The 15,416-nt window shown below is 50.8% G+C and overlaps 1 protein-coding gene and 1 long non-coding RNA gene across 9 annotated transcripts in view; one reads left to right on the top strand and one right to left on the bottom strand.

Annotated features, from left to right (window-relative positions):
- Positions 1-1,404: 1,404 nt before the first annotated feature.
- LOC127687655 (uncharacterized) lies at positions 1,405-12,214 on the top strand. Of its 3 annotated transcripts, XR_007978447.1 has the most exons (4): positions 1,405-1,850; positions 2,278-2,364; positions 9,254-9,336; positions 10,967-11,900. It is a non-coding gene; the product is annotated as an uncharacterized LOC127687655 (long non-coding RNA). The 3 variants fall into 3 exon arrangements; XR_007978449.1 differs by lacking the exons at positions 1,405-1,850; positions 2,278-2,364 and adding an exon at positions 11,920-12,214 and having other exon boundaries at positions 9,262-9,336; positions 10,967-11,621; XR_007978448.1 differs by lacking the exons at positions 1,405-1,850; positions 2,278-2,364 and having other exon boundaries at positions 9,262-9,336; positions 10,967-11,055; positions 11,471-11,900.
- The window catches only part of Mta3 (metastasis associated 1 family member 3), a 121,002-nt gene continuing 111,562 nt past the window's right edge, over positions 5,977-15,416 (bottom strand). For 4 of the 6 annotated variants that reach the window (XM_052186478.1, XM_052186479.1, XM_052186484.1 and 1 more), the window contains exons 17-18: positions 10,850-11,041; positions 5,977-9,343 (exon numbers count right to left, since the gene is read on the bottom strand). In XM_052186478.1, coding sequence (XP_052042438.1) covers positions 10,884-11,041 — 158 coding nt within the window. In that variant the 3' untranslated portion in view covers positions 5,977-9,343; positions 10,850-10,883. Of the gene's footprint in view, positions 9,344-10,849; positions 11,042-14,821; positions 15,096-15,416 lie in introns of those variants that run through there. The other 2 variants (XM_052186481.1, XM_052186480.1) reach the window with 2 other exon arrangements.

Here is a 15,416-nt window from a genome sequence, read left to right as displayed (position 1 = left end):
GGCTTGCAGAGCCCGAGTGCTTCTTCGTCTGTCTGTTCCCCATCCGTTCATTTAGTTGTTAACATACTTAAAGATAACAACAAAGGCCCACGCTGTTAAGTTTCTTTCTCGACCACAGAAGTCAGGAATGCTAATCATGGAGAACAGAAATTCCTAAAACACAGACTTTCCTGTCCCCAGAGGGAACCACTGTCCTGGCTTCTACAAGTGGGACATCTGTGGCATGCACAGCCTTCCTGGGCAGCCTGGGCTCAGGGAGGGACTTCAGCAAGAAGCTGACAATACTGAGCCTGCATCTGCACAGAAGAAGCCTAGGCTTAGAGGCAGAGCTTCAAGAAAAGAGAGCTAGAGCCCTGTCTCCCTGCCCTTGCCCGGTGGTTCACTGCTCTGACGGCATTCCACTGAAGGTGGAGGGAACCCTACTTTGCTGAGGGGCTTGCTGGCCTTGAAGGATATGACATCAGCACCTGCCTTCCTAACCCGAAGCTTTCCTGTAAGCAAAGAAGAACCACACTGGTGCCTTCAAATGTCCACTGTCCAGGATGGCCTGGTCCATGCTTGGTGGCATCAGTGGGCTTCTCTGTCCCAAATCTGGGAAGATTTGGAGATGCTGTAGGGGTCAGAACACAGAAGGGATGGCTCCATCTGTCAGGAAAGGACAACCAGGCCTCCTCGTTTTCTCTTCACAGCTTGCCATGAAGGTGACAGCACCTGATTTTACAGAGGACAATTTCCTTAGCATTTAAAGGAAACCCCCAAAGCAAGCAAGTGATAAACCTCAGCAGCGGCCTCTCGAGCTGGGCCAGACATGTAACCCAGTGGTAGAAAGGAAAGAGAGATGTGCCTCAGAGACAGAGAGGAAGCCCGGGCTTCAGAGAAGGCTGCTTAGAGCCGTGCTGGAAAGAGGAAAGGAGAGCCACACCTTCCCAGAAGAAAAGACTCAACGAGTGGTCCAGCGGCAGCTCCAAAGGCAACTGCACCAGGGCTGGGAATTCTGGAAAGGAAAGAGCATCACAACATCAAAGGGATACATGTTCCTCCTGTCCCCTTAGCATGGCTTAAAGAACATCTACCTCTCTAGCCACATTAGCCAAAGGATTGACTGACTTGCCCTGCTAGAATGCCAGGTCTCCCCCAGGCCAGAGAGCTCATTTTCTTGACCAGAAGGAAAGACTTTTCCCTCAGTGGACATTACTGCTCCTGTGACGCTGATGATCAGGGTGCCTGGGTGGGGCCTCTGCTCTCCAGGGTTGTGGGTCTTTCACATGGGATCTAATTCCCTCTCCATAGTCCCCTGGGATGGAGGTCAGTCCACATTAGACATGCTTGAAGCACGCAGGTCTCAGGGTTGGAGCAGGGCAGAGGCCCAGGAGACAGGCGTAGTGGAGTGAAAGAAAGGGAAAAGCAGGTAGGGCGGAGGCGTGCCGCGAGGCCACGGATGCACACATTTAGAAGCCAGTGTGCACGGTGTCTCTCCCCACTTCCCTTTTCTGAAAACTCACCAGTGATCTCAGAGGAAAGCCAGGTGGCAGGAAGGGCTGCGGCCCCCAGCCCAGCCTCCAGGTCACCCCTGGCTGTCCCTGGCTGCCTTCCTGTCTGCACTTCCTCTTCCTGCCCCTGTCCCCTCTCTTGACTTTCACTGTGGCCTTTGCATCCTGGTAGAGCCACTCCGTAGCCCCACTACCAGGGAACAGAAGGCCGAGCCCAGGCCAACCAGCATCAGTCAGATTGAACATTTCCAAGTTGGCTGCCTTTCCCGTTATGACACTGCTGACACGGCTGGGGATTCAAGCCTGAGAAACTGTCACTGCTAGCCACCCAGAGTGCCTGTCATCCAGGCGTCTACCCAGGTGTGTGCTCTATTGGATTAAAGCAGCCCTGGTGCTGGGGTTGGGGGGACCACATGTCACCGTCTCCATCTCCTTCTTCTAGAGACCTATCAACACATCTACAATTAGCTGGCTGCTCCAGCCCAAACTAACCTGAGAGAAATGTCTGGATGCCCTCACGACTGCACAGCGATTTTTGCTCGCCCTTGAAGAATCCCTGGGGAGGGTCAGGATCCGGCTCCTAGCCACCCCTGGGGATTCCCTGTGGCTCTGGCTGTACTCTGTCACTGAATTTGCCAGCTGAGCCACTGCCTGCCCAACTTCCCCAGGCTTGACTTCTCTGAAGGCCCCTTACCCCCCTGAGGCTGCCACTACCCTCCCGAGGGGAAGTAGGGCTCCCTTGGTCTGGCCCGGTGTAACTTTCTCTGGGCTTACTCTTCCACTCCAGGAATGGAAACCATGACCCTTGACCCTTGCCAACTGCAGGAGAGAAGAGGGAAACAAGGCAGCGTCAGAGGACTGAGAAGGAAAGCACGTATGCGGCGTGGGAAGGGAACACATGAGAGGGGAGAGGAAGGAGGGAGAACGTTCCCTTTGTACAGTGAGGAGAGCAGCAAGCGGTGAGGGGCCGTGAGGTAAACGGGAGACCTTGGGGCTCGGCCCACACGAGTGTAGACCAGCACTCTATTAGCTTCTCTTTCTTTCTCCCAGTGTAACCTGTTCCTATCCAAGGCATGATGCAGCAGCATCCATTTCTTTCCTCCCCGGAAAGAAATTACATCCTGTGTAAGGGGATGAGTGGTAAGCGAGGGGCCAGTCATGAGCTAATGCGATGCTCACCAAGCCTTTCCTGAACCTCCCACAGGCCACACCTAGGTGGAGGCAGAGAGCTCTCCTTGACCTCAGGCTGTGATTCCTGGCAGAGACCTGAACATAGACCACAGCAAAGAGCACAGAGGTCACGGGCGCTGGTGGGCTGAGCAGAGAGAACGGCTGGAGATAGGCGGGCAGTCGCTCATAACCACTCCGGTGGAGCAGCGGGTTTACAGGGTAGAGAGTCGAGCCTCAGTGTGCGGTGTGGAGAGTCTCCGGGGAAACAAGACAGGAGTGTCCTCAAGCTGGGACAGGAAGGCAGAGGTAATGGTAAGGGATAAGGTTCTTAGTAAGAGAGTAAAGTGGACCGTGATTCGCCTCTTAAAAGTCCCTGCAGGTAGGGGGCACACACAAGGAAAGATCCAGAAAAATGCTCAGAAGGAAGCTTTAACTAGAAGACACAGCCGCAGCCGGGAAAGGGGAACATTAGGGAAGGCAGTCTCTTTGCCCAAGTAAACCATTTCCATTAGAAAAGATGCGCTAAAGCCACCATTTAGGAAGGGAAGGTGCCTCCCACAAGAGCAGAGCATTTTCAACAGTGCCTGCTAACTGCGCGGCAGGGAGGTCAGTCCCCACAGCCAAGTGCGCGGGCAGCCCTGCTGTGCCCAGCGCCTGGGATGGACACCCAATTCCACAATGCCCTGACCAGCACCATAGCTTTTAAAAGAAAATGCTTTCCAGGACATAAGTTGTAAGGTAGGGGAGGTGGCACATGCTATAATCCCAGCACCCAGGAAATTGAAGGGTTCAAGGCCAGCCTGTGGGGAGACGCAGCTAGGAGTCATATGTCTAAGTGTGTCTCTGAGTAGATGAGAGAGGTCAGGGCGAGGGCGGGGGAGGGGAGGTGGCCTCAGCTCTGAGTGCTCATGCTGCTTAGACTGGGTGACAGCGTTTTGGTGCTTTAGACAGTCATTAGTGACTTTATTGACAGCAAGTTCTCAGAGTGGTTGGGCCAGAGCAGGAGGGAAACCATAATGGGTTGAGGCACTAATGAGGTTTGAAGTAATGGAGACACTTCTCCTCCTTTTCGGTTATTTTGCCAGTAAAGGGAGACAAGGTGAAGTAAGCAGAGGACTGGGGTTTTGGTGGTTTGAGTGTTCTGTCGTCTTGTGGACAGAACCAAAAAAAAAAAATCAAATATAGTTTCAGGAGGAGAGAGAGGAGAGAACAGAGGTAGGAAGAATGAGCTAACCGTAATAGACACTGCGTGACAGCCTCTGGTCTAAGCATCAGACACATGCGAATTTCGTTAGCCCCGGGATAGCTACTGCTATCCCATTTTACAGATGAGAATTCTGAGGTACAGACAGGCTGGGTGACTTCCTGAGGTTTGTAAGTGGTAGTGTGGCTTGAGTCTGGATCTTCTACTATAAACTAAAGGGAGTGGATGTGTGAATTCAGCCTGTCTACAGCAGGAAGGGCTGTGTTTGAGAGAGAGGGGGGATTCACGCCTGCTTATAAACCTGGCCCGAAGCTATGTCTGGGCCAGGGTGTCAGAAGATCCTATTACAGTTGTCTTGGTAAATGGTTGTGCATGCTATCACATTACTTTTTTAAAATATTTTGAAGTGGGAATTTCTGGTTGTTTTGGAAACTCAATTTTGTTTTGTGAGGCAGATACACAGCAGAGAGGATGTTTTGCTGAAACAGACACAGGTAAGAGGACGTGTGAGGTTTAGAAAGAATATAACTATGACCCCACAGACAGTGGGAGGAGGCGCTGCCATTGGTTTGCCTTGCTCCACCTAGGAGGGTCTTTGTATCGGCTTACCTTATATGGTGTTGTTGATCTTCACCTGTTGTGACCTTGTAGAGTAACTCAGCCAAGAACTCATGATATTCCTGTGGCTTCTTGCTGCTTCTGAGGACTTGGGCTGATTGGCTGGTGGAGCCCCGTGGCTTCTTCCAGATCAAACTGCCATTGCTGATTTGTGAGTGGTGATTGCCGAGTGGGCTGGATGGCTGCTGCTGATTCCTGTTGGTGCTTTGCTAGAGGACTGGGTGACTGGCAATGAAGACTGGAATCGTCCCAAAGAACTAAACAGGTCCACAGCCCCCGTTTCCTACTAACCTTTCTTTTCCACTACCTCTGGTGGGTGGTGGGCTAGAAGGGAGGTTGGAGCATTTAAGAACCCTTATTAAAGAAGGTTTTGAGAAGTCTAAGCCAGTAATATTTATTGTTATATCCATAGATCTGTGTGGCTGTCGTTAGCCTTGCCCAGAGAAGCTTCTTTTTGCAGTGAGAATACAGAGGTGCAGAACTGGTCAGGATGCTGAGGAAAGGTGGCTATCCTAAACAGGACATAGCAACGTATTACACGTGTGTAAGGGCAGTGGATGAGGAGGAGCGCTGCGAAGTGGCATCATGTGGACAACATGCCAATGTACACATGAACTCACAGTGTCTGTGGTTACTTACACAAGGACAAAACTCTAGCCCAGAGGGGTCAGGGGCTCATGATGTGCCCTGAGGGCCACTGGCAGCGGATGGCAGCTAAGGAAGAGAAAGTAGTTTTTCTATTCTTTTTTAAAGAAATGCTTAGCTGGGCGGTGGTGGCTCACGCCTGTAATCCCAGCACTCTGGGATGCAGAGGCAGGCAGATTTCTGAGTTCGAGGCCAGGCTGGTCTACAGAGTGAGTTTCAGGACAGCCAGGGCTATATAGAGAAACCCTGTCTCAAAAAAAAAAAAAAAAAAAAAAAAAAAGAAAGAAAGAAAGAAAGGCCCTGCACGCAGGCTATGAGGGTCTCATGTGTGCTTTTCCCTAAAATTGCCACAGCAGAGTAACTGAGGCAGTGTGCTTGCTCAGTTACCTGACAGGGCAGCCCTGGGCCGGGACATAGCAGTCCTCCCTGCACCCTCCCAAGCACCCCAGTGTGGGCCTCAGGGCTCAGTACTGGTCACAGCAGTGCAGGAGTGGCCCTGTGGGTGACTAGTGGGACGAGGTGTGCCTGTTGCTCCACCCCTAAGCCTAAATGGCCCAAAGTCAAAGGCACAGATTTAGGGGCATCGCTTTCTGAAACTCCCATGTTCTCAGGATGTGGCTGGTGGAACAATAACAGAGCATTCAACCCTGGAGAAAGGTTGCTGAGAGTTTGGGGGTGACCTGTTACCTCTCCTAGACCCTGCACGCAGGAAGAGGCACAGTGTCCTTTAGATGAGGTCCCCAGACACCAAAGCCTGGAGAGAGAGACAGAGAGAGAGAGAGAGAGAGAGAGAGAGAGAGAGAGAGAGAGAGAGAGAGAGACCTGGAAAAGATATCGTGACACTAGGCATGATTTCCAGAAATTTATTGGAAACACAATACAAACTGACAGATAGATGGCCTCTCCTACAGACAGACAGGCTGCACTGGCACGGTGTGGGATAGTGCTTTCCCAAGCACTGCGGCCAACTCTGGTTAGTGCTCATGGCGGGGGAAACCAGAGACTAGGAGGCAAGGAACAGGCAGGGGTGTACACAGAAACCAGGACATGGCTTTCTAGAGGGGAGCACAAGGCAGGGAGGGTGCTTCAGTGGGCAAATTCCTCCAAAGGAGAGCAGGGTCAACCATGAAGAAGGGCTTCCCTCCCAATAAAGCTCTTCCTCCACAGAAGAATGAAAACAATCTACGAGCCCGAGCAGGTACTCCTCTGCCTCCGTCCCCAAGGTCTTAGCATTGCGGAGGAGCTGCCATGCTCCAAAGACCGAGCAGCAGGGGTACCCCTACCCCAGGACTGCCCTTCATCTGCCCTCTCCTCCTCTCCTCTGCTGCAGGCCCACAGGCTCCCAGGGTAGCTGGCTTCTGGCTGCAGCCAGCTGGTAGCAGGTACCCATAGAAATCCAGAGGGCAGGAGGGAGGGACAAGTTCCTTCTCCCCATTCTGACTGCCATGACGTTGGCTCCTTCGTAGTGGCCCTAGCCTGTAGTTTCATGGCCTCACTGCTATGCACATCTGACCCACGCTTCCCACTCCTGCTGTTCTTGCTTCAGTTATGAACCCTAAAAACAAGCTTGGCTCCCCTGACTGGGCCCCGAGTGATAGACACTAGGCTGTAGGCAAGGCGGAACTGTGGGAGATTCCAGTAACCTACAGTTCCCCATTTTCGTACACCCTCAGTTTATCAGTAATAGCAGTGTCGGAGGGCAGACGTTTCTTGGGTCCTCCCAGGGGATCTGGCATGACCTTGTGCCTATGGAGAGAGCCTCAGCTTCTCATCTGTTTGCTAAGCAACGGGGCCATGCCATTGACACCCATGACAGCGACATCGTGGGCCCAGAAAGGCTGTGGTGAGAAGCTCTCTCCACACCAAGTGCTCGAGACAAGGTCTCTTATCTTGGAATCTATCTTATTTACCCTGGGACATTCCCTGTGGAGCAAAATTACTTATGTGTTGGGGAGGGGGAGGCTGCAAGAGCCAGCTCTCACAAGCAAGGTGAGAAAGAACATTCTGGAGACATGGGGCTCAAAATGAGCTGTGCTTTTCCCGAAGCTAACTGTGATCCGGGCTAGGACAGGCTACCTGTGACATTACCATCCCTGGCGAGGCCCTTCTCCAGGTCTCCTGGACCTCAACAGTCAGAGTGAGCGATTGTTAGCACGATGAGAGGATAGTCAACAGGGAGACGAGAGTCTCTCCCTGTGTCTATGTGCCGCATAACCTCAGGGCAGGGTCAGAGACTGTGGTCTGTCTTCTCTTCTTTAAGAGAATATCCAGGGTGGTTTGAATAGGAATGGTCCACTGGTTCATATGTTTGAATGCTTGGCCTATAGGGAGTGGCACTATTTGGGGTGTGGCCTCGTTGGAGGGAGTGTGTCACTGTGGGGGCGGGCTTTGATGTCTCCTATGCTCAGGCTTTGCCCAGTGTGGCACAGTCTCCTTCTGCTGCCTGTGGATCAAGATGCAGAACTCTCAGCTCCTTCTCTAGCACCGTGTCTTCCTGGACACTGCCACGCTTCCTGCCATGATGATGGCTGAACCTGTAAGCCAGCCCCAATTAAATGTTTTCCTTTATAAGGGTTGCCTTGGTCACGGTGTCTCTTCACAGTAATAAAACCCTAACTAAGACAATACCCCAAAGTCCAGTTGCTCCCTCTTTTGGGTCTTTGCTGATGGGGGTGCTAGAGTGAAACACCAGCTACCCCTGTTCCATGGGGCACCACTGACCCGGCCCCACCTGCAGGGCCCTGAGCCGTGATGGGGACTTGCCACAGCTGTGTAAAGGCCTATGATGAAAAGAACCTCCCTGGGAGAGGACAAAGCAGCTGGCACCCTGACGGGTGTCCTCAGCCACACACCCCCTCCTTTCTGCTGCATGGGACACAGACTTCCAGATGTCATTATTTTTGTGACAATTTACTCTTCCTGGGAGTTCAGTTCCAGCTGTGGCAACTCTGTCTTGCAACAACCGGTTTGGAGTGCCTCCTCTCAGCCACCCAGCTGCTTTAAGACACAAGCCCCAAGGTTGTCCCAAGGTCAGACACTAGTCATCTATCACAGTCCTGGGACTCTGTGCTCCTCCACAGCTTGTCCCTGCTAATGGAGAGGTGGCCACGTCCTCTGCTTAGGGAGTTACTTTGGTGACTGCAGCTAAGTGTAGAGGCTGGCACAGGAGCGATCTGGGACGTCACTGAAGGCTGGCATTCAGGGCAGGAAGACAGGCAGGTCTCCAGGGGCCTCAACACAGGCTCTCACAAAGACTCTGAGCTGGAAGGGCGAGGGAACACCACACCATCTACACAGACTTATATCTACAGATAGGATTCCCACCTTTTACCCCTCCCCCCCATCAGGCCCCACCAAGTCTACTTAAAATAAAATGGGAGGATTGGTGACCCACTATAGGAGCCTTCCACCCTGGCTACAGGTCTTTGCCAGCTGGTTTAACTATAAGGGAAGAGGGCAGTAAGTCAACCGCTTGTCACAGTGATGCACACGCTTGGCACGGCCAACACCTGATCTCTGGGGAGCTCTACAGGACTGAAGGCAAACCAATCCCACGCCAGCCTCCCTCTAGTGACTAGACAGATGCTGAGAGTCACTCACAGGCTGGCCAAGCTCAAGAACCCTCTGCTCCCCAAACTCTCAGGCTCCGCAGAGGGTGGAAGCAAACCCTGTACGGGATGCAGAAAGGAGGGAAGAAAGGCGGCTACTGAGAGAAAACCAAGAGATACAACAGTGGGGGCGGGGACTATGAACTGCAGAAACGCTGGCGCATTCTGAAGAAGAATCCACTCAGAAAGATGCCGCGCCTCTCCTGTACATAATTTCACAGCATGAAACAGTAGGGCGCACACATGCAGGGCAGTGGGGCTCCGGGCTCTCTGCAGCCTCCATGCCTGAGCCAGCTGCATCTGAGAACTCGGAAGCCGGAAGGCCAAAAGCTCCCTGCCTCAGTTGGCAGACAGGTCCACTCTGGAACAGCAAGGTCTCTGGGAAGGAAGCTAGGTGCCACTGGTCACACACGGAGTTGCAGATCCGGGCTGTGTGTTCCTACAGTTTCGTTCCTGCCCCTTTGGGTACCAAGGGGTGGACACGGAGCTCTCTCACTGAAGGGACGCCTCCTTTCCAGGCATGGCTGTGACCACCAGCAGGACAGTAGCAGGTCTTGAAGTACAGGATGAAGAAGGGATAGCTCAGTCTGACACACAGCAGGTAAGTTCTGGAAAGGGGGAGAAACAAGATCAAAGCTAAATGGTTTCTAACACTGGAAGCAAACTGAGAGTCAGGGGGTGGCAGAGCCTCCCACCAGTATGGTGTCGGGCAGGGAAAGGAAAGCTCATAGTGTGTTTAGGGATAGACCAGAGGGAATGCTCACGTAGGTCAAGAAAATGTCCAAGGGATAGGAAAGCATCAACGCCAGGATTTGGATGCAGGTACAGTGGCTGCTAGTGAGGCTACTGCACCCCGGCCAGTGGGTCTGTGTTCATCCACAGATCTCTCAGAACTTCTGGCTGATTTGGAGGAATGAGGAGCAGCAGTCCACACTGCCTCCAGCGGCTGCATGATGCTGACACTCTCGGGCTATGAATACACTCTGTAGGAGAGTGAGCCTTAACTCCTAGTGTCGCAGGGCCAGAACTGGTGCCATGCCCCTCTCCTTCCCCACACTGTCAACTCTGCGCATCTGGACGTGTGACAGAACAGTAGACATGACTGCCAACATTGTCACTGCTGTCTTCCACCATACAGCAGGATATGAAGGATGCTGAGATGGGATAAAATACTTAGTCATTCTCTCCCAGAATCCACTGCGGCCTAGACAGGACCAAAATGTCCACCCATACAGGCCTGATCCATCCAGAGGGATGGAGGATGGAGCTGAGCGCCCATGTTATGAGACTTTGAGGACAGGCTGGTATCCGATGGGGGCTCATCAGATGTGTTAAAGGCTCAGATTTAGTTCAGGAGTCAATCAACAGCTGCTTTGCTGGTCCTCTTGTATATGACCGCTCTGGCAGAACCATAGGAAGATCAGAAAGGTTGAGGGTTTGCTTAAGGTCATGCAGTGAGGACACCAGAGCCAAGATTGGAACTCAGATCTTAACTCAGAACAAGTTTTTCTGTTCCACTGAGCCTCCCATTCTCCATCCAGCCCCATATTCTATCAACAGTCTGATAACAGCATACCTTCTTTCAGTGTCTGAGTTATGAGTGTGCTGAGTTCAGAAGTCTGCTCCTCCACCCTTCACGGGGAAGGCGGGGACACTCTCTTGAACACAGTGTACAGAGGCCAGGTTTCCGACCTACCTTTGGTAAAGTTTTGCTAAACTGATCCACTCGGGTTTCAGAGCAACCCCGCCTTGCTGGTAGCTTGGGATCTGGAGTCCAGGGTCAGACGTGCTTTACCCACACTGGCTCTGAGACAGGCTCCCCTTCTCTGGTACTCTGAGAGCAGGGTATCAGAGTCCCAGTTCTCACTCGGGCCCTCACAAGCCTGTCCCCAGCCCCACTGCACTTTACTGAAGCAAGAATAGCACCTTCAGGACTCACAGGACACAATATGCCCTGATGGTGGCAGCGCACAGCCCCAGGGAAGGGTCTAACTCCCAGGTCTCTTTCTAAGACCAGAGGCAGCCTGAGCCGCTTATCTTTTTGCTCATGCGCAAATGTGCTCATCTATGCAGGCCGCTTTTGTCAGCACTAACTCTGAACCACAAGCACTTACTTTGTTTTCTGCAAAATGTTCCCTATTGGTTTGACTACTCAGAAGTACTTGAAGCCCGTGGACCTGGAGACTCTGCCCTCTGATCGACCGGTGCCACAAAAGCAATCTCTTTTACAGTTTCTAGTTGCAGGCTTCTGAGTTCATGTCCTCCCCTTCCGAAAATCAGAGAATTCACCATCCGAATCTTGGAAGCTGGAAAGCAGATGGTGAGTGAGACTATGCGTGTAAGAAAACTAGACTTGGGCCAGTGAGCTGGCTCAGGCGGTAAAGGGCGCTTGCATGCAAGCCTGGCGACCAGAGTTCGATCCCTAGAACCCAGACAATGGAAGGAGTTGTCCTGACCTTCCTATGTGTGGTGGGACATGTATGTATGCACGAGTGCCACACACACTAGTGTATTGCACACTCATTCACACACTGATACACGTCTGAAAGCTAGACTTGAGGCTGGCAGGGAGGCCGAGAGCCCAGTTTGTCCAAAGACTCCTCAAAAGGCTCAGAAAAGGATACCAGGAATCAGAGAGGGAAGACTGAAATAAAGATGAGTTGAAGGTGTCTGGAGAAGCAGGTCCAGAGCTCTCGCCAGCCCAGGTCCAGGGACAACTGTCTGCTTCCCACCAGGTATCAAGCACATCTGAGAGATCAAGTGGGTGTGTGTTCTGAGTGGGGCCCTCCAGCCGGCCATCTTCCCAGTGAGCTTCCAGATGGCAGGCAGCTAACACATGCCCTCTGAGGAAGATTCTCTGGAGATCCTGAGGAGCGCATCACCAAGGTAGCAGCCTCTGGAGGCGCCTAGCAGCCACTCAGACCCACCATGCCAACGTGTTGCTGTTGTTTCCTGCAGGATTACAGATGGAACCCAGGGTTTTACCTGGGCTAGGCAAGCCCTCTGTCAGCCCTCAGTGTCCTTAAATAAAGGTCACAAGGAGAAAAATCTCTAACACAAATGCTAGAGATCAAACATAAAACCCAAAATGTTATCAGTGTCCTCTGAGAAGTAAGAGTTTACATAAAGCATAAACAGCAAGATTTTCTTTTTTTTTTTCTTTCTTTCTTTCTTTTTAAACCAGGAAAACCAAGGTGGAGAGGCATGGAAGGGCAGAGTTCTGCTTCCTGCAATGGTACATTAATTTATACTAGACTACTCTCCAGCCAATCAACTCTGGGCAAGGTATTAAAACAAACAAACAGGGGCTGGAGAGATGGCTCAGCACTGACTGCTCTTCCGAAGGTCCTGAGTTCAAATCCCAGCACCCACATGGTGGCTCACAACCATCTGTAATGGGATCTGATGCCCTCTTCTGGTGTGTCTGAAGACAGCTACAGTGTATTTACATATAACAATAAATGAATCTTAAAAAATTAAAATAATAAAACAAACAACTATTTGGGGGTAATAGAGAGACTGTTGCCCTAGGACAAAGTGGGTGGGACTGAGTGAGGGGTGCTCAGCCACTGCCTTTCCTGGGAGCAAGGGAGGACAGGCACCCGCTCGGGTAGAAAGCTGCGGCCTAACTGGAATGAGCCGTTGGAGGTGGAGCCTAAGGCTGTCAGGCTGTCTAGAGCTGGAAACCGAGAAGATTTCAAAAGGGAAGAAGACTCGGGGCCTCAGATGTCTTACCCCAACCCCAAATCATAGGCTCATTTCTGACTGGTAAGAACAGAGGAAGCTCCAAGAGTCTGGAAACATCAGGCAGGCTTAGGGACCTGAGGGGTTAGGAGCCACCTGTGCTGGAACAACGTGGAGTTTCATTTCTACCAGTTACAGGGGCTGCCTCGACATGATTTTCCCACTGAAAACCCAGGAAGCTAAGCAAATCTGAAGACCTCAAATCTTTAAATCAGTGGTTGTCAGCCTTCCTAATGCTTCTAATACAACTTCTCACGTTGTGGTGACCCCCACAGAAAAGTATTTTCATTGCTACTCCATAACTGTAATTTTACTACTCTTATGAGTTATAATGCAAACATCTGTGCCTTCTGATGGCCCCTCTCAGGGGCCTGACACAGTTTGAGGGTTGCCGCTTTAAACTAAGCCTCCACAGGATCACAGTGGGGGGTGGGGCGCGAGAGATGGCTCCGTGGTTCAAGTGCTTACCACTCATGCACGGGGACCAGAGTTTGCATCTCCAGAACTCCCACAAAATGCTAGGCAGGCACAGGTGGCCTGCCTGTAATCCTAGCCATGGAAGGGGGTGATGAGGATTTCCAGTTAGCTGGTTAGTAGGATGAGTCACACTGGGCTGGACTGAGAGACCCCGCCTCAGTGAGGTGGAAGAATGGTTATGATTCTTTTTAAAAAAATTTTTTTTATTTATTGTTATATCTTCAGACACCCCAGAAGAGGGTGTCATATCTCATTACGGATGGTTGTGAGCCACCATGTGGTTGCCGGGATTTGAACTCAAGACCTTTGGAAGAGCAGCCGGTGCTCTTAACCGCTGAGCCATCTCTCCAGCCCCTAATGGTTATGATTCTTAACAGCAACCTCTGCCTCCATAGCACATGCACTGGTAACTCACCACACATGCAAACATGAGCACAGACACATGCAAACATGCACACAGACACATGCCAACATGCACAGATACATGCCAACATGCACACAGACACATGCCAACATGCACACAGACACATGCCAACATGCACACAGACACATGCCAACATGCACAGATACATGCCAACATGCACACAGACACATGCAAACATGCACACAGACACATGCCAACATGCACACAAACACATGCATCCCCCCAGCCACACAGAAAAGAAAAAAGGAAGAAAGAAAGATCAAAGTGATTTTCCACCTTAACCACTTGCTAGAGCAAGACTCAGGGCATGGCAGAAGAAATGGAAGATAGAATCTCCGTAGCCTGTCATTCAGAGTGACTTGTATTTTTTAAGTTTTAGAGAAGAGAGACAGGAAGATGGAACCAGTAATCAAAAGAAAAATGTCAGCAGGACATAAATGTGAGAGTAAGCTGTAAGAAGGAGCACACGGAATCAAACTTTCTGCTGTAAATATGTTAAAAAAGCTATAACATATATGTAATGGGTGCCAGTGTGGTGAGTTTCATCTTTCTCCAGAGACAGGTCTCACTATATAACTCAACATGAACTTGACATGTGTGCACAACTGCCCTGAACTCATGGTCCTCCTGCCTCAGAATGCAAGTGCTGGGATTACTGGTATGGCTCCCCTATGTTGTATTTTAGAAATGTAAAAGGACATGCCCTTGATTGCATGTAGCACTTGAGAGGCAAAGGCAATCGGGTCTCTGTGAATTCAGGTCAGCATCTCTCCAGGCCAGCCAGGGTTACACAGTGAGACCCTGTCTAAGAGAGAGAGAGAGAGAGAGAGAGAGAGAGAGAGAGAGAGAGAGAGAGAGAGAGAGAGAGAGAGAGAGAGAGAGAGAGAGAAAGCTAAAAAGACTGGATGGTCAAGCGTGGTACACACCTTTGATCTCAGTACCCAGGAGGCAGGGGCAGGTGCTCCTCTGTGAGTTCCCGACCAGCCACTGCTACTGAGACCCTGTCTTAAAATTTAATTAATTAACTAATTAATTGTTTATTAATTAAAATGGAGTAGAATATCACTCTGTGGGATGTTCGAATCTGATGGCGCATGCGCACTAACTTTCAAAGTTAGTGATGCTCCATTCAGTTTTCACTTTGGACTTCACAAGGAAAGGCTCCTTTAAAAGCACAAGCCTACGATCCCAGCATTCCGAAAACTGAGCAGGAGGACCGAGTCAGGGCCAACCTGGGCCACATAGTGAGACTGTCTGGAAAAGAAAAAGAGCACGCGAGAGAAAGAGGAAAAGAACGCTCGCCTAGCAGGCAGAAGGACTTGGGTTCAGAGAATCCAAAAGAACAACAAACGCAAGCCATGGGCTGGACCAGTTCAGTTCTCGCACACATGAGGCCCTGGGTTTGATTTCTAAGAGTGCAAAAACAGAACAAACACCTACAGACAATTTTCATTACATTTTATTATTTTTAAATATTTTTTATATTTTTATAAAATTTTATTACATTTTATTAATCTGTGTGTGTGTGCACACGTGTTTGTGTGTGTGTGTGTGTGTGTGTGTGTGTAGGCATGTGCGTACCACAGTGCACGTGTGGAGGTCAGAGGGCACTTGTAGGAGTCCGTTCTCTCCTTTCACCATGAGGGTCCCAGGGATCAAACTCAGGTCACAGGCTTGGTGGCAGCGCCTTTACCTGCTTAGCCATCGTTCTGGCCCTAAAAACAATTTTCAGAAAAGAGATGAGAAAAGAAAGAAAAGTGATGTGGTCATACTGATATTAGAAAACGTAGACTACTAGATAAGAAGTATTAACACTGATAACGAGGGTCACTTCCCAGTGGTAAAAAAAGACATAAAAATCATATATGCATTTATACACACATGCTGCAACAGAAATGAAAATACATGAAACACACACTGACACACTAATGGGAGGACAGACAAATCTGATTGGAAAGTTGAGACAGTTTTCCAGAAAGAGGAGGACCGCGGGCATGCACCTGTGTACGTGTGGGGGGGGGGGGGCGGTAGGGTTG

The sequence above is a fragment of the Apodemus sylvaticus genome, chromosome 6, assembly GCF_947179515.1.
Source record: "Apodemus sylvaticus chromosome 6, mApoSyl1.1, whole genome shotgun sequence".
NCBI lineage: Eukaryota > Metazoa > Chordata > Mammalia > Rodentia > Muridae > Apodemus > Apodemus sylvaticus.
Note: the sequence above shows the minus strand (reverse complement) of the source record. Positions and strands in the feature narration are given on the sequence as shown.